The sequence below is a fragment of the Vulpes vulpes genome, chromosome 9, assembly GCF_048418805.1.
Source record: "Vulpes vulpes isolate BD-2025 chromosome 9, VulVul3, whole genome shotgun sequence".
NCBI lineage: Eukaryota > Metazoa > Chordata > Mammalia > Carnivora > Canidae > Vulpes > Vulpes vulpes.
Window position 1 is genome coordinate 9,113,499 of NC_132788.1, and position 18,535 is coordinate 9,132,033.

The window sequence follows — 18,535 nt, forward strand, 5'->3', positions numbered from 1 at the left end:
GTTGTATATTCTCAGCATATTGTTCCATGTCCATTGGTGAACATTCAAAAGTTCTGTGGGAAATGGGGGCTCAAAGTGTACCGCTGTTTAGACCATTATGAGGGTTCAATTTATATACTAGAAAAATGTGAGTACTGAGTCAATGAAGAAATGAAATCAAACTGTCCACCAGTTATTTTAATTTTTTATGGCAAAATTTCCTTATAGCCAATTAGTTATACAGAAAAATGTTTGCAGCAAAAATGTCTACAGCAAAGATGCTTATGGTGAAAATACCAGAATGATTTCTATCACTTTATACCTCCATTACTTTTATTGTCTCCTCACTTGAGCTGAGGTGAAGGGAAAAGCATTTGACATAGTGTCAACATGAAGTGAGAGGGTCCTGAAGCAGAAAGTTATTTAGTTTATTCAAGGAGGCCAGAGTGGTGTGTGAAGAAAGGGATGGTAAGAAATGAGATTTTAAGAGGTAATTTTAAAAAAGACTTTATTTATTTATTCGAGAGAGAGAGAGAGAGAGCAAGCAGAGACATAGGCAGAGGGAGAAGCAGGCTCCATGCAGGGAGCCTGAGGTGGGACTCAATCCTGTAACTCCAGGATCACGCCCTGGGCTGAAGGCAGGGGCTAAACCACTGAGCCACCCAAGGACCCCCTAAGAGGTAATTTTAAGAGGTAATTAGGGGCATCTAAAATATTATATTTGTTTGTGTATTGTCCACTTATTGAATAAGATTCAATAAGTTCAATAAGATTTTGTTTACCTCTTTACCCTTATTGGGCAGCTTTGGCAATAGAGACTTACCGAATAAATGAATGAAGAATATGAAAAGAAAACAGCATAAGTAAGTAGTGAGGTATATCATGTTCATGAATTAGAAGACTTATAGAAGACTTAATATTTTAGAAATGCCAATTCTTTCCAAATTCATCCTAAGCAATTTCAATAAAAAGTCAATAGGATTTTCAAGGAAACTCAATAAGATGCTACCAAAATTTATATGAAAGAAAAACTATCCAAAATGGCTAAGATAATTTTGAAAAAGAAACAAATTGAAAGAAACTTGCTTGACCAGATATCAAGATACTATAAACTTATAGTACTAGAATGTGCTATGTATCGATGCAGATTTAGATAGAGTAATGGATTGGACTGGAAAGCCCCCCAACAAACCCATATAGATATATGGCAGTGTGATACATGTCCTATGTGGTATTATATGGGAGTAATTGGAGAAGCTGGGACAATTGGTTACCAACGTTGGAAAAAAAATTAGACCCCCTACTTCTTATCACACTAAAAAATTCAATTCCAAAAGGATTAAAGATACAAACGAGAAAAGAAATAGGAGTGTCTTAGCCTGGTATTCCCAAAAGCAGATTTTGAGATAAGGGTTTGTGTTCAGGAAGTTCACTTATGAAACTGTGTCAAGGATCCAAGGTGGTAAACTGGAAAGGGGCAAAGGGTAGGAGAGAAAGCCATTTGGGACAGTTGCTACTGTGGTCCTGATCCAGGTGGGGATCCTTTGAAGTGCTATTAAAAAAATTGCTCATCTTAGAAATGGAGGAGAGAATATTTATTTACTGGATCCTGTCCTTCCTTAGTCAAAATGTTCAGTAAAATAGGGAAGGTTTGAAAAGTTATCTGAAAGGCAGCCTCAGGTTATGTCAAGATTTCTTAAAATAAGACTGAGAAGCGCAATCATAAAGGATAATATAGACAAATTAGATCACACAGATCACATCTTTTGTGCATAAAAAATGATAAATCAGATAAAAAGATCAAAGGATAATGTGAAAGAAGCTGGAGTGGATATTTAAGAAATGGGATCAGGGAAGGCCTCTCTGAGGAGGAGATATCTGAGTTGAGGGGGAAAGCATTTTATTAGTGTCAACAGAAAGTGCAAATGTCCTGAGGCAGAAACTTACTCAGTTTGTTCACCAGGACCAGAGTAGTGTGTGAGAGCAAGAATGGTAAGGGATGGGATTTAAAAGGTGATCAAGGGCAGCTTGTGTAATGCTTCTCTAGGTTCAGTTGGAAACCACTGAAAGGGTATAAACAATGGTGGCAGGCTATTGAGTGACGAATGAATTATAGGTGGCAAGAATGGAAGCGGAGGGTCCACTTAGGAGGACTCTGCAGTATTTCATATGCAAGATAATGGGGCTTGAATCGGGGAAGTGGCAAGGCAAATAAAGAATGGACAAATTTGATATATAGTTTGAGACCTTATGATGAGTTGATATGGGGAATGGTTAGGAAAAAGAAGGAATCAAGCATACGTTCTACATTTTTGATTCAGGCAGCTGACTAGTTGTCATGCCATTTACACAGATAAAGATGACTGGTAGTGAATGACAGGTTTGGGACTGAAATAAAGAAATCTGACATGACGAATTTGACACACCTATTAGAATGCAAGGGGAAGTTTGGAGTAAGAAGTTGGGTTTATGATAGTTCAAGAGAAGAATTAGAGGAGGAGAAATATACTTGGCAGTCATTCACATATTCAAGGAATTTATTGCTTCCAGACTACATGAAATCCCTCTGGAGAGAGTATAATTAGAGATGAGGAAAGCACTCAGGTCCAAACCCGGGGGCATTCCAATATATGGATGTCAGGAAGTTGAGAAGGGATCACCACTACCAATACCACCCCCAAATCACCAGGAAGGAGCTATCGGCAGTGGGAAGTTGTGGTGTCCCCCCAAATAGTGCATTCATCCACGTGGCCTGAAAGGGACCATATTTTCCTAATTTCCTCACCTGATCACGGTGATGCCAACGTCTGCCAGGTGTTAGGAGGTAAGAGGCAGCCAAGAACCCTGTCAGAAAGGCCATGATCAGGTGATCACTGCAGGCTACCCTCCAACAAGCCACACCAGCTCCATCCTCTTGACTGGAGAAACCAGTTTGTCAAAGACAGATCCCTTCTGCTCCCTTCAGGCCCAGGCTCCAGGAAAGAGATCTGCCTCCCTTTCTACCACTGCTCTCCATACATGCTGCGTCCTACCCACCTGCCTCCCACCCCACCTGTGAGGCCAGGAGGGCCATAGCTCCATCTAAGGTCAATATTTACAATCCTAGGGAGCATGCAGTCCAGAGGAAGCCTCACCTTCATAATGGAGTCTATAAAGAACCCTCATTAATCAACAACATTGCTTACGACATCACTATCCATAACAAAGAGCCAACAATCAAAAATCACCAATCTTCAAAAAAAGGGATTAAGGGCGCCTGGGTGGCTCAGTCAGGTACGCATCGGACTCCGATTTTGACTTAGGTCATGATCTCAGGGTGATGAGATCAAGCTCATCATGGAGCCTGCTTAAAATTCTCTCTCTTCTTCTCCCTCTGCCCCTTCCCCCACTCATATGCACACATGTGTGCACGCTCTCTCTCTCTCTCTCTCTCTCAAAACACCACACTCCAATCTTCTAATTTGTAGTTTTCTGATATTTCTTTACCCCTCCCTTTATTTTACTGTGGTATTTTATTATTATTTTTTTGCTTTAAGTATATATTTTGTACAATTATATATGCGGATTCAATTTTTCACAAAGAGAATTAATTAATTTATTTAAATTACTCATCCAGCATATTCGTGGATGGATCAATATGTAAAGGCTTAACTATTTCTAACACAGAGTCTTTCTCACCTGCTATACAGCAGAATGAAGGAATTCTTGTGATGTTAGTACCTTTGACCTAGAGCAAGGACAGCTAAAGAAGGAAAACATACTAAGTATTTGGGGTACAACACTGTCCTAACCTTGCAAAATTAGCCCTTCTCTGTTTCATTATTATGGGGCAATATGGAGCTTCTCACTTTGCATTTAGCACCCAAGATTTCTGCATTGGGGGGCTATGCCAATAAGCACATGTGTCACTGGGAACCAGTGTTGTGATTATACCTTGAGCCATGCTGCAACTCTGCCTTTGGGTAAACCTTAGAGCTTAAAAAGAAGGAGGTTCATCCCCTTAGTCTGTGCAAGTAGGGGTGACTGTGAATTGTCTTGCCATATCCTTCAGACGGAGCCATGGGGACTTCATCTGCAGCCAACATGGTTCTATCCAGTCTTTAGCATGAGCATGAGCTTGTCCAGTCTTTCAAAAATCTTATCCTCTACTGAAGCCTTCCACACTCCTTTATGGGAGAGCACCCATATTACCCCGAAAGCTGGCTCTTCCTTCCATTCTGCCAAATTCCTCATGCTACTGCAGTAAGTAATCATGGGCAGTTTCAATGTCTGTGCATCTTCACCCAGAATGAGTACTTTGAAGAGAGACTGAGTTTTGGTGGTTGTCAGTATAGATGTGGTCTGATTTATAAGGAAAGAGAAGTTGTGGAAGCATTGGGAATGTGCAGTGGATAAGCAGAGCAGTGAAAAGGGAAGTATGATGAAGCCTATTAGGGTGAGGTCTGGTAAATGGAATGTGAATAAGGAAGGGGTGTCTGGATTTGGAGATACAAGAAAAAATATAGAAAGTATCTTAATGATGCTGGAAATAATACTTAGCCTATAAGTAATAATGTGTATACAATATTATTAAGATGTTCTCTTTTTAAAAAGGTATCATAAGCATCAATCTCCTAAATACTGAACAGATCATTCACACTGTATTTAGGTGAAAGCAAGAAAGGAAATCTGAAAATAAAAAAACACAGGGGATCTCAAGCTGATTCAGATTTAAGAAATAAGATAGGAAGCTATAGGAGAAAAAAAAATCTCTATGTACCTATTTTCACTGTTTTTAGGTAAAATCCCTTCCAGGCCCTTCTCTGTTTTCTGCCAACTATGTATTTCTGAACTCTATGGGCTTGCATTTCTTATATGGCTATCTAACGAAATCCAGAAATCAGATTTGAAAAATGTAAGTCTTTGTAACTAACAAGGAAGGATGCTTGGATGGCTCAGTCAGTTAAGCGTCTGCCTTTGGCTCAGGGTCCTGGGATTGAGCCCAGACTTGGTTTGCCTGCTCAGTGGGGAGCCTGCTTCTCCCTCCCCTTCTGCCCACTTCCGCTTGTGTTCTCTTTCATGCTCTCTCTCAAATAAATTAATTAATTGAAATCTTTATTAAAAAAATATATGTAATTAACAGGGAATTACAGAAAGAGATGGAGGGAAAGTCCCGCAACTTACAGCTGTGGAAGGTGAGAGAGCATTCTGCACCATAAACTATTTAAAGAATATGATTTGACAAAATATTAAATTGAGAAATCTCATAAAAAGGTAAGTCTTATTCTCTTGCAAAATATGAAGATATGGCAATCATTACCAGTTTGTTCTTCTCTCAGTTGATAAAAAATTTGTCCTTGGAACAGTTAATTTGAAGGGGTCTTGTAATACTCCCCCAATTAGAAATTATTACCACTTCTCATGAAACCAGTTCCAAAGAAGTCTTAAATCTGATTGACAGTCTTGATAATTCTTGGACCTGGCCATCATATTTTTTTTTTTTAAGATTTTATCCACTCATTCATGAGAGACACAGAGAGAGAGGCAGAGACACAGGCAGAGGGAGAAGCAGGCTCCCTATGTGAAGCCTGACACGGGACTCTATACCAAGACCGCGGGAATAACGACCTGAGCCAAAGGCAGATGCTCAACTGCTGAGCCACCCAGGTATCCCTGGCTATCATATTTTTAAAATTTTTATTTTAATTCCAATGTAATTAACATAAAGTGTTACACAAAATAGTAATTCAGCAATTCGATACTGGCCATCATATTTTGATTGACATTGGAATCCCTAAACTATAAGATTTTAAGATTTTATATTAAATCAGAAAAAAGCTTATAAGATTTTATATTAAATCAGAAAAAAAAAAACCTCTTGGCATTCTTATTTCCTCACACGCAAGCAGGTAATAAAATAACCGCAGATTTTTTTTACTTAAATAAAGATTTTGAGAGCTTTGTCTCATTTAAATTCACTCCAGGTATTATGTAATGGGGAAAAAAAGATATCCATGGTAACAAACACATTGGTACACCATATAAGAGTTTTTAAAAAGTGTAAGAAAATTCCTATTGGAAGAACATTAAATAAGATATAAGTGGGTAAAATCTCTGTTCTCCCAAAGTTAATCTGCATTTTCAATGCATTTCTTCTTTTTTCCCTCAAGTTTTTGTTTAAATTCCAGTTAGTTATCATATATGGTAAAATTGGTTTCAGGTGTAGAATTTAGTGATTCATCACTTACAAATAACACCCAGTGAATTTCTAATCAGAGATTCCAGTGAACTAGGGAAGGAGGGAGGAGGGGGATCTTCTTGAGTTGGTTCTAAAATTCACCCTCAATGAGTCATCAGGATGGTGCTACCTCTGAACTTTCTCTTCCTTTCTGTAACCCCTTTGATTGCAAAAGAAAATCTAGTATATAGACAGGTAAAGGCACTGTGTGATTAAAGTGGTGGTTCAGTCACAATGTAATAGTGTAGAGAATATTTTTTAAATTCCCACCTCACATGAAAGCAGAGAGGAAAATCATGGAATTATAGATGTAAACATAAAAAATGATAGGTATTTCAAACATTTGATTCTATCATCAAACATGGAACAATGTTTTTAAAGTCTGCAGGTAAAATGGCTGTTATAAAAGCAATGGGAAACCCAAGAGAGAAAAAAAGCTGACAAATTTGACTACTTAAAAATTTATAACATCTCTAGGACAAAAGAGTCCATTAACAAGCCTAAAAGGAAAATATAATAGGAGCGTCCTCATTGTTCAGTCAGTTAAACATCTGACTCTTGATTTCAGCTCAGGTCATGATCTCAGGGTGGTAAGTTTGAACCCCCAGTCTGCCTTCATGCTCAGTGGGGAGTTTGCTTGGGATTCTCTCTCTCCCTCTGCCCCTCCCCCCACTCATGCTTTCTCTTTGTCTCTAAAATAAATAATCTTTAAACAAACAGACAAATAAACCAAAGGAAAGGAAAACAAATGGGACAGCATATTAGCAACATATATAATGTGGATTTAATGTATATACCAGATAAGCTTTTCTATATCCATTCAGCAATGTAAGAAAAAAAACAACGACCACAATAGGAAGCTGACACGACACTCTGTGACAAAGACTTCAATGAAGAAGAAAAACAAATGACCAATAACAAATGAAAAATGCTCAATCACCTTCAAAATGAAGACTGGTGCATGTGAAAGCACCAAATAAGACTATATATAGTTCAGTTAAAATGTTAAATGTTTTTACTGCTTAGGTATGATACATTAATTTTAAAAAGCAAGAAAGGGAAAAGTGTATAGAATTACCATATTAAGATAAATAAAAATATATTCCAAACTGACTTAATACATGCATAGAAAAATTCTGCAAAGACATATACCAATGTTTATAATAAAGATATTTTAAAATCAGAATAAAACACAATATCAAGATATGACCATTTTGGAAAAAAATAGTTGCTTTAAAAGGCATTCATTTAAAAAAAAGGCATTCATTTTTTTTGTCTTATGAAAGGCATAGAAAATAATGATAAATTATAGCATTAAAAAAAAACACTGCATTTGTGACATAAAAATCAAGTAAATTCTTTTTCATTCTTACTTATTTTCTCATTGTGTTTTCCCGAAGTAGGATTGTTTCCAATATCCATGGTATCTAGAAAGTAATAGGTGGTGGTCATATAGCTGTAATTTAGAAATAAAAATTACAAATCTTATGACAATTCACACTGTGGAAGGCTTGAGTTTATAATGATCTGAGTATCATTTCTCTGTCTTCCTTCTAAAGGAAACAGACAGGTACTGAATTGATATCTAAGGTCCTTTATTTCTCTGGGACTTAAAAAGGCTCTTAATTTCTTAAGTACATCAGTTTCTTCGTTCATGAAACACGAATAGCAACTGTTATCCTGTTCAGGCTTTAAATTTTTTATGACAATGAAATAAGATCTTATTTACAAAAGTTAATGAGAAATCACTACATTCATCAACTATGGAAGACATTCTTCAAAACTATATGCTGAGTTTAAGAATATTTATCTAGGGCCTTTGTTTCCTGACAGGTAACAGGACCATTTGTCTTTTGAGGCTTTTCCAAGGTTGTGACAAAGTGACACTATTATCTGAAGAACACTTGGATTTCTTCATTCCACGGACAAGGCTGGGATGTCACTATATAAATCCAATACTTTAGTAAATGAGATACTGCCATTTTTGCCAGTGTGTTTCTACTAGATCATCCATGTCAATCCACCCTGTTCAACATGACTTTATAAGGATCTCTTGCCTCCCTGCCACTCCCAAAAGGCTCAGGTCAAGTAGATGCAGAGAATGGGACTCTGGCATGGATGTACCCCTTCCTTATCAAAGTGTGTTCAGAGTCAAATGCAGCAGGAAACAAAAGCTCTGATATCAGATTCCTGACATTGCGCAGTCTAGGACCCTGTGACCCCTCAACTTCCATAACTGGTCATTCCATTGGTCAGCTGCCTGATGTCCTTGAACTCTGATCAACTACATACCCAGGGTCTGTGGTATCAGCAGAACCACCTCCACCCCAAGACCCTCAGGCAGCCTTACCCATCATGTCAGATGCTTGGCTATTCTCAGTCCTTGTTCCTTGGCCTCTTGAAATACCTTTTGAAAGATACATGACACATGAACACTCTTCATTTCCAAGTCCTTGGGACTCTGCTCCTAAATTATGATTTGTAAAGAGTTTTCATTTGCATCTCTTCTCTTCTAATGATCCTCCCTTCCCCCAACCCTCCACTAAAAGATGTCTCAACCTCTGAAATCACTTTCTTTGTTTGCTCCCCATTGTTTTTGCCCTTCCTTTCAACCTGTTTTTTCTTTTATCCTTTTCTTTTTGCCCTAAATTTGTATTTCTGTTCTTCTACTTTTTCTTTATATGCTTTTCCTATCCACCACTTATGACATTTTCACATACTCTTATATTTACTTTATGTGATATTATTCTTTTCCAGAAATATTATTTTATTACATTTATATATTTGTATATATAAAATTCAATTATTAAAATAGTTTTTGTAAATATTCTGTATAAATACTATAATAAAGTAACTTTTGACAGACATATTTCCAAATGTTAGAATACAGGAAGTGAACAATTTTTTTTCACTCACTCAGTAAGTTTGCTAAACCCCTTTCATGTACCAGGCGCTGAGATGGTGCTGATAATAATTCAGGCAGAAGACTACTGAAGCATCAATGCTTGTCAATTTTATGAGCAACCAGGGAATTGACACAGAAACAAGTGAGTGAATATATTGAAATATGAAGAGGTGTGTGTAAAGAAGTGTGTGTAGATTCAGCAAATGAAAGTAACCACAAGGAGTTTAGTATATCTGAGCATGAAGTGAAAGAATAAGGAACATTGATAAGGATGGAGAAAGAGGCAGGAGCCCTTAGGTAAGTGGCTTTGGAGGCCCCATGAAGGAGAATTGACTTAATCCTAAAGGAAGTTAAAGGACTTTGGATGCAGTTTTGAAATATCAATTTAGCTAAATCACTTAGAATACATCTGGTGGGAAGAAGACTAGAAGGAGAACAAGATCCTGTAAATCTAGTACAATGAGAAGTGAGATAGATATGGATTAGAGTGTCAGCACTGGGAGTGGAGATGAAAGGACAGGCTGGAGACATTTAAAAGGAAGACTTGATAGAGTTAGGTGATAGATGTGGTGTGTCAATTGAGGAGACAACAGTGTCATGGGTGACTCTGTGAATTTCAACTTGAAAACATGGGGCAATTAATAGTGTATTTTAGAAACAGAGAACACTGGAGAAGCAGATGCTGGTTTTAGGAAGATGATGTGCTCAGTTTTGCAAGCATTGAGTTTGAAGGTTTTGAAAGACATCTAAAGTGGGGAAGGCTAGGACCTTCAGAACCTTGGACAGAGGTCATTCTGCCATTTGGATGGATGAGTTTAGATGCTTGGAGGACGGGGCTGGGCTGGAAATGTATGCTTAGGAACTATTAAGTTGTGGATGGTGATTGAAACCATAGGAATGAGTGAAATGCCTATGCCTGGGCAACGTCTCTTGTAATCTGGGTGAGTTATAGGGGACACTGATACCTGGGAGCGCCTTGCTCTGTAAAGCCACTGCTACTGAGAACCACCATTGCACCAGCATTGCTTTTGTCCCATTTCAGATCCCACAATTTCTCCATCTTGCCTCTCTTCTTTTTACACTCTGCCATTTTTTATCTCATCTTTTAACTCTTTCTCTACATGGTTCTCTGTGTGCCTCCTCTTTCTTCTCTCCATTTATTCCCGATGTATGTACCCCACTCCCTCAATTCTCTATGCTTCTATCCCTGAATCTCATTTTATTATTGAAGTAATCCTCTTTCTACTGTCACTTCCTTTTCCATTTTCTCTTTGCTTCCAGTCTGTTTCTCTTAATCTTATCTTGATATTTTAGCTGTTTTTTACAAGTACAACTTTTGTCTCTATTTTATCTATATTCAGCTTCATTTCATAGACTGCTACTTTCATCATGACCAAATGACTACTCTTGATACTGACCACACTGTTGGCCACCATTACTTTTACCAATTCACTATGGGCTTTCTACATTGTAAGACTCAGTCAGTCATGGACTCTGTTGCCATGTTTCTGGTACAACTTCTGAGAGTATCTTGAAAATCAACACTCTTCCCCCACAAAACCTCCCAATCTGGTGATATTTGGATTCCATTTCCATTCCACTTGAAAATACTTGAAGCATACTCAGTGAGATGTTTTTCCATTTGAAGAACCCAGCCTATCTTTTCCATTCTTTCTCCTTACATTACCCACTCAGTGTTAACCTCCCTCCATTCAGGAACATAGCTCTTCTTTCTCTTTTGACTCCCTCAAACCTGTTGAAAGCAGTCCAAACCTTACACAAGTCGTCTATGTATGGGAGTGTGTGTGCACGTGTGTCTGCATTTGCATGTACATGCAATGTTTTAGGGGGGAGGTAAGATAAAGAAAGAAGAGCTTTTCCTCTGTGCAGACAAGAAAACAAAGATAATAATAACGTAACGGCTTATATATTAGATAATAGATATAATATATAAAAGATAATAATAACGTAACGTAAGCACCAACAGGTGCTTATAGGTTGGCATCTCTTCTGACCTTCTTTCTCTATTCATCTGAGGAGCTTTGAATTCACAGGAGGACATTGAAGAGAAATAAGGAAATGACAGACTATAGATAGTGACCACTTTGATGTTGTCATGCTCATTTACATTCATGGCTCAGATGAGCTGAGAAAATACCCACTCTGATGACTACACCTTATATCCAACAAAGATGTGCTCTGTCATCTTTCCTATCTGGTCACATATCATTTTTCTCATTATTTCTCTATTTTCTGACCATTTCCCTGCTTTACACATTTCTATCACCATTACTTGATTCTATGAGCTTCTCTCCCCATTTCCCTGATTTCTCTTGTGCTCTGTGTTTTTTTTTTTCTCTTTTTCATCAATGATGTTCTTAATCTCTGTTCCTTTTTATTTCTGTATTTATCCTTTTTGGCTCTTCCCTTCCAGGTATTTTGTATTCCTTATATCTGGCACCACTCCTGCCATCTTTTTTTTTTCTTTATGATTTTCATTTTTATCTATTATCTATCTATCTATCTATCTATCTATCTATCTATCTATCATCATCATCATCTATCAATCTCTATCTATCTACCTATCTAGTTGTTAAAATAAATTTTTCTTGCATCAGGCACTGATACATACTGCTGATACTATATATCAGTTCCCTTGTGCCTCCTTTTTGGATTTTGATCATGGGATACAGCTCTTATATTCCTGCCTATTATATACAATAGTCATACTTTTTGACCTTTGGCCAAATTGGCGAATTTGGTCAAATGTCTACTTCTTTATTCCAAAATAGGATGACAAGCATTAGCATGCCTAAATCTTAAGGATATTGTGATTACAAAGTAAGATCTTATCTGCCAAAGTAGTTTAAAATAACACAGTATAATCAAATTACAGTATGATGGGCAACTGTCAAAAACTATACTAAAGTTTGAAAGTTGTTGATCTGATGCTTTTATTTCTGTCTGTAATTACATAGAAGAGCCAGTTGTCTTTTGAGGCTTTTACAATTACAAATGACATTAATGTCAATCAATATGCCACTATAGAAATCTAAGGTCTTAGTGTTAGTAGGCATGACAGTAGGTATTTAAAAAGATACCACCATTTTGCTATTCATTTCTTCCACAACAGCAGTATATAATTACATACATTTATTCAATAGAACTCATCCTGTTAAACATGAATTTATAATAATTTCCTGTCCCCTTCTATTTTCTAAAATGCTGAAAATGAGTTCCCAGGATTAACTGGATACAGGTCTTCAAGGTGCTGAGAATAAAATGCATCAGGAAACAGTAGCGTTTAATTCCTGACATTCTGCAGGCCAAGGCTTGGCATCCTAATCTTCTTTACCTGACCTACTTCTTAGGACTGAGTTAGAAGATTCCTGAGATTCTTCTGCACGATGTAATTCTGAAAAATTATCACTGCTGATCCCTGCAGAAAGAAATAAAATTTCTTAGCAGTCTCAGTCTGTGTCTAGGAACCAATCTAGTACAAAATTCTTTAAAAGGAAAATTGGAGAGTGAAGTTAGGAGCTAGGAATACTCCTACTGCCAGGCTACCCTGTGGCTCCATCTGACCTGTTGGTCAAAGTTGCTCTAGGAACCACCCCCAGGGCTGGGCTGGGGGACAACTTTGCCATGGAAGGTACTTCCTCTTTTCACCATGTCTTACCCTTTCCGCTTGTCGGCACGTACTTCTTCTTCCAGTTCCTTTGGTTATCCAGGGAGTCTGTGGAAGCAACATTTTCTAGTTGTCAGGGTCTCTATCAACTGGGACCCTCAATAGTCTTACAGAGCAGAGCACCCTCCACTCCAGGGGTTACTTTATCTTATTGAGGCAAATGAAGAATATACTTGTATTGTATTTGTGCCATTGAACTTTTTGAGGCTTACATATTGTATCAATTAGTCCAGCCCACCTAATTCAAAATGTATAATGTGAATCAATTAATTTACAAGTAATTTTATTTTAGAGGATTTAACAAAAAATTTGAACAAAGATTTTGTAGTAAAGAAAGATAGTTGTTACATCAAGAGTTTTAATTGCACTTACGTCTTTTCCTGTTGTTTATTCCCCAAAAAGATTTGTTTCCAATATCTGCAGAATCTAGAAAGTAAAGGAAAACACAACCAGTAATCTACAACTAAGAGTTGTGAATCTTATGACTACTTACACTGTAGACAGGATTTGGACTAGAAAGACACTATGACAATCATTTCTATCTCTTCCCATCTAAAGGAAAAATATCACTACTAAATGGAGCAGAGAACCACAATCCTTTGGCCCCAAATGCAAAATCAAAGAAATTTTGAAAATTCATATTTTTCCCATAAGTTTTCAGCTAACTACTTCAGCAGTGAATCTGGACTTGAGCTGTCATGAATCTGTGTAAAATTTTTATTTCTCACACTTGGTGTGAATTCACCAATTTTAAAACAGACTCTTTTTTTTTTTTAAAGATTTTATTTACTTGCTCATGATACATACACACACACACACACACACACACACACACACACACACACACACATACAGAAGCAGAGACACAGACAGAGGGAGAAGCAGGCTCCATGCAGGGAGCCCGACACGGGACTCAATCCCGGGTTCCCAGGATCATGCCCTGGACTGAAGGTGGTGCAAATCACTGAGCTACCCAGGCTGCTCAAATTCACCAATTTGTTGCAGGAACATTAATATAATATATTTTAGACTCGTTGCAAGGTCATTAGTAGGTATATTTGAGAATAGGGTTCTGTCCCAGATTCTGTTAGATTTTTTTTTTTGGTAATATATAGGATATGAACCACATTGTCTTTCTAACAGATTATTATTTTATGCCTGGCTTCAAAGGTTTTGAATAAAAGACTATGGATATTTGCTAGGAGTCCAGGCTGTTCTGCTTTTTCCAGTAACTTTCCATATATAATGTATAGAAGATCTTTAAATGTTTATGAGTTTCCCCACCTGTGGAGTAGAGAGAGCAATAGTTATCTGGCCTACCTTTCAGTTGTTATAAACACAAAAAGATATCTTATTAGTGAAGATATTTTCAAATATATTATATGGGCCAATGTCATATTGGAGTCATCTGTCAAAAGTTATAAATTGAATTTGATGACAATAACTAGAAACTTTTCCCTCTGTCAATAATCAGAGTCTTTTGAATTTTGAGCAAGTTTGCAACAAAATCAAGCAATGGCAGATACCCATTTTCTCTGCTCTCTACAAAATAGGAGTGGGCAGGGGTGGAAATCACTACATAATTCAGGACTTTGGGGTTAATAAACCTGAAAGCATGTAGTAAAAATGGCACTGCCATTCAACTAGAGCCACCTTATAAACCTGAATTTATAATGCTTTCTCTCTTTGCATTTTTCAAAATGGCCAGATGTGATAAATGCAGGGAATGAGATCCCAGTCTATGGAGGATGGTCAGAGTAAAATACCCTAGAAACAAGAAAGAACTCCATACTCAGATTCCTTGTGCCTGGGAGCCTAGTGATGGTAGTCCTTACCCTCCTCATCAGGATTGCTTCTCAGTGCTGAGCTCGAGGCTCTCATGGGTTCTTCTTCCTCACTGGACTCTGAAGAGTCATCAAATCTTTTCACTGCAGAGGAAGCAAGTGTCTCTTGAAAGTCTCCGTGTATGACAAAGGAATCAAGAGGGTAAAAACTTGGGAAGCTCTAAAAACCCAAGACAAGTATACCCCCAGGACACCTTAGGAGTCTGGTATGGAAGAAGGGAGATCTCCCACTTGGCTGCTTCCTTGAACCCCACTTGAAATACGGTCCCACCCCTCTCTCATCTAAAACTCCTTGGAATGTTTACTTGAGAAAAAAATTAATTCTATTGTGTTTGAACCCTTGACTTCTTTGGGTTTACTTGTTACAACCATTAGCCTAACTAATTAATACAAAAATTAAAATATAAACCATCTTAAATTAAAACAAATTTATATTCTACTTTGAAGGATATGGCAAAGAATTAGAATGAATCTTTTGTAGAAAATGCTGTTCATTTGTAACCACGAAGAGTTTTTATTTGCCCTTACCTACTTTCCAAACGCTTTCTTGGGAGATAGGTGATTTTCTGAAATCCACGGGGTCTATAAAATAAAAGGGAAGAGACAATTGTTTGTTTGCAATAGTCTTACAAATTCTGTGACAATTCACTGGGCTTGCAATCACAATAATATATTTATGATGATTTTTCTTTCTTTCCTTCAACTGAATCCAGTTCTGGTGGCTTGGGATATAATGATGGGTTCCTGCTTGGCTCTTCTTTTCATTTTCCATGTCAATTTGTAAGTGGCTCTTCCACATTATTAGCCACAGCTGCCTTATCTATAAAGCTGGATAACATAGTTACCCTTATCTTCCTGTTAAGGTTTTTATGAAGATAAAGTAAAACTTTATTTACAAAAGCCTTTTAAGAAATCACAATATAAACCAATGGTTTAAGTAATTTGGGTTTGAGAATAGCTGATCAGAGATCATTTTCCCATCAATAATTAAATACCAGCACAAATTATTCTTTGAAGGCTTTCTAAGTTTGGGATTAATGACAATATTGTCAACAAGTAGAAGAATACTGTAGTTACTATGTTGGATAGAATATAAAGCATATAGGTAGAGAATAAATACATTATTTCAACTCTTTAGCATTAAGACATGATAGTGTTTAGTAAAAAAGTTTGTCATTTTTACCAGCATATTTTTGCTACATTTTCTATATGTCAATCAAATGGCCCATGCTGTTAAACAACAATTTATAATGCCTTCCTGCCTCCTTCCACACTTCCCAGTAGGGCCAGAGAAACTAAATGCAGAAAATAGTTCCTGGAAGTAATAGAACCAAGGCATATAGAGCATGCTCAACACAAGATTCATCAGGAAAACAGATCTCGGGATTTAGACTCTGTGTATTTGTCATCCAGGGTTGCAATCCTAATGTTCTTACCTAGTGTAATCTGAAGTCGTGAGCAGGTAACTTCTTGGGACTCTCCTCTCTCACTTGATTCTAATGAGTCAAGGTTATTGGTCACTGCACAAAGGAATAGGACTTTTTAGGGGTCTCAGTGTGTGACAATGAGGCTTTGTAGAAGACCTTGGAACACTGATGTGATTGTGTTTCCTCTAAAAAACAAGGATAACAATGTCTGGTCTGCTTACCCCTTAAGATTCTTGTAAATTAAAAAGTAAGGTATTATTTGCAAAAATCCTTGGAAAAATCATTATATATGCCATGGGTTGCTGAAGAACTCCCAAAAACACTATATTGGGTTTTAGAGTACTTTATCTGAATCCTTTTTCTGCTAACACTGGATAGCCGGATGAGTTGTCCTTTGACACAATTCAGTTTGTGATCAGATGACAATATGATCTAGTAAAGTAATATTTAGCTTTCTGTTTCCTATAGAAATCACTGTATAAATCCAACACCTTATAAGCAAAGAAACTAGCTAGTTTTAAAAACAAAATCACCATTTTGGTAGCCTTTTTCTGCTATATAATCAATATACGTGTACAATGTGTATTAATAAATAGCACCTATCAATTAATAGGCCTCATTTTCAAAAAGTATATATATATATATATGTGTGTGTGTGTGTGTGTGTGTGTGTGTGTACATATATAATGATTTTTTTTTATTATTTACCAAAAAGGTCAAGTAAAATAAATGCAGAGAATGGGATTCCAGGATAAACTGAATCTATCACACAGAATAGGCCCAAAATTAGATGCATCAAACTGTAGTTCTTAATTCAGATTCCTGTAGCCAAAGCCTGCTTTCCCACAGCCTTACCAGGCTGGCTTTCCAGTGTTGATGTGGAGGCTTCTGGGAGCTCCTCTCCATCACTGGATTCTTCAGAGTCACTGCTGATCACTGCACAGAGGAACAAAATCTTTTAGCTTCAGGGTGGGGCCAATGAGCCCACGTATCAGGCAACCCTGCAATAAGAACACTAGAAAGACCTGAAAACTAAGCTAACTCAGGGCACTCTGATGTGTACTTGAACGTGTGTGACTTGCAGGCTACTCCAGTCCTAAACTAAAGGTGATAGAATTCATAGACAGAGGGCAACTTTGCCCAATCTGTCAATGTTTTTCTTCCCCCACTCTCATGGGACCTCCTACCCCTGCCCTCATGCTACTCTATCTTTTATTCTCAATTTATTTCACTTCCCTCTTGGCTCTGCCCCTTTCCCCTACTTATGCCTCTCTTTCTGGCAATGGTATCTCTCTATACTTCTCTTTGTCTTCATGTGTTTCCTTCTTCATCTCCTTTCATGAATCTCTTGGCTCTCCAGTTTTTTTCTCCCTTTTCTTCAACTTCTATCACCATATTTTCTTTTCTTTTTCTTTTTTTTTTTTTGTTTTTTTGTTTTTTTGTTTTTTTGTTTTAGAAGTAGGATCCTACACATTAATACTCAAATCTACCATTTCTGTTTTTTGGTATTTTTCTGATCACTGGGACTTTCTCCTGCTGAGCTCACTGCATATGGTACCGGTTCCTCCCCTCTTGCTTCCATCCAAGGCCAACTGGACTGCCTTAATGGGCCCTGATGACTTGTCCCAGCCCCTTGCCTGGAACTGGTGACTCACATTACACACTCTTTCAATCAGCATTACCTATTATGTCAGATGCCTGGTTACAGTTAGTCCTTGCTTGGGCTTGCTGTTCAACTGTCGAGTTAAAAAACGGCTTTTCCTTCTTTATATCCACCAGATATACTGAACAGGAATTGATTTGGATTCCATGGTTGGGTAGCTCTGCTCCTGGATCAAATTGTAATGAATGGAGAATTTTTATTTGTCTCCCCCAAAGGGAATAAACACCCTTCACTACTATTGATAAGTCCTGTGCCCTGTAAATCCACTGAAGGGGTGAAGCTTTCCCCCTCCCCGACCTCTTTCTTATCCTGCTGCTTAACTGTGTCCCTTCATCTGTGCCTTTCTGGACTCTGGGTTTGGGGGGTTTTGTTTTTATTTTCTCTTCTCATCCTTTGATGAATTATTTGTTGCTCTTTTGTTTTTAAGATTTATTTATTTGTTTTAGCAAGGAGGAGCAGAGGAAGAGAGAATATTAAGCAGACTCCACCCTGAGCATGGAACCCAATGGGGGGCTCTATCTCACAATGCTGACATGATGAGCCAAGCAAAACCAAGAGTTGTATGCCTAACTGGCTGAGCCACCCAGAAGCCCCACTTTGTGCTCTTTTAAAAATAAAAATTATATTTTCAGTATAATGTACATAGATAAAAATGGGTAAATCATAAATTTTGAATCATCACAAAGTGAGCATATCTGGGTAATTATCACCGTGATCAAGAAATAGAAGATTACTTATACCCTGGAAACATCTTAGTGATACTTCCCACTAACTGTCTCCATCACATAACTCATGTTAACCACCACTTGATT

At 37.5% G+C, this 18,535-nt stretch overlaps 1 protein-coding gene across 37 annotated transcripts in view; it reads right to left on the bottom strand.

The window, feature by feature from the left end:
* SP100 (SP100 nuclear antigen) overlaps window positions 1-18,535 on the bottom strand; it is a 98,682-nt gene that overhangs the window by 35,232 nt on the left and 44,915 nt on the right. For 13 of the 37 annotated variants that reach the window (XM_072719219.1, XM_072719206.1, XM_072719201.1 and 10 more), the window contains 10 exons: window positions 17,743-17,889; window positions 16,916-16,996; window positions 16,070-16,153; window positions 15,162-15,215; window positions 14,625-14,717; window positions 13,162-13,215; window positions 12,781-12,837; window positions 12,457-12,540; window positions 8,547-8,663; window positions 7,570-7,623 (listed from right to left, as the gene is read on the bottom strand). In XM_072719219.1, the coding sequence (XP_072575320.1) occupies window positions 7,570-7,623; window positions 8,547-8,663; window positions 12,457-12,540; window positions 12,781-12,837; window positions 13,162-13,215; window positions 14,625-14,717; window positions 15,162-15,215; window positions 16,070-16,153; window positions 16,916-16,996; window positions 17,743-17,889 (825 nt within the window). The remainder of the gene's footprint in view (window positions 1-7,569; window positions 7,624-8,546; window positions 8,664-12,456; window positions 12,541-12,780; window positions 12,838-13,161; window positions 13,216-14,624; window positions 14,718-15,161; window positions 15,216-16,069; window positions 16,154-16,915; window positions 16,997-17,742; window positions 17,890-18,535) is intronic. The other 24 variants (XM_072719229.1, XM_072719227.1, XM_072719222.1 and 21 more) reach the window with 6 other exon arrangements.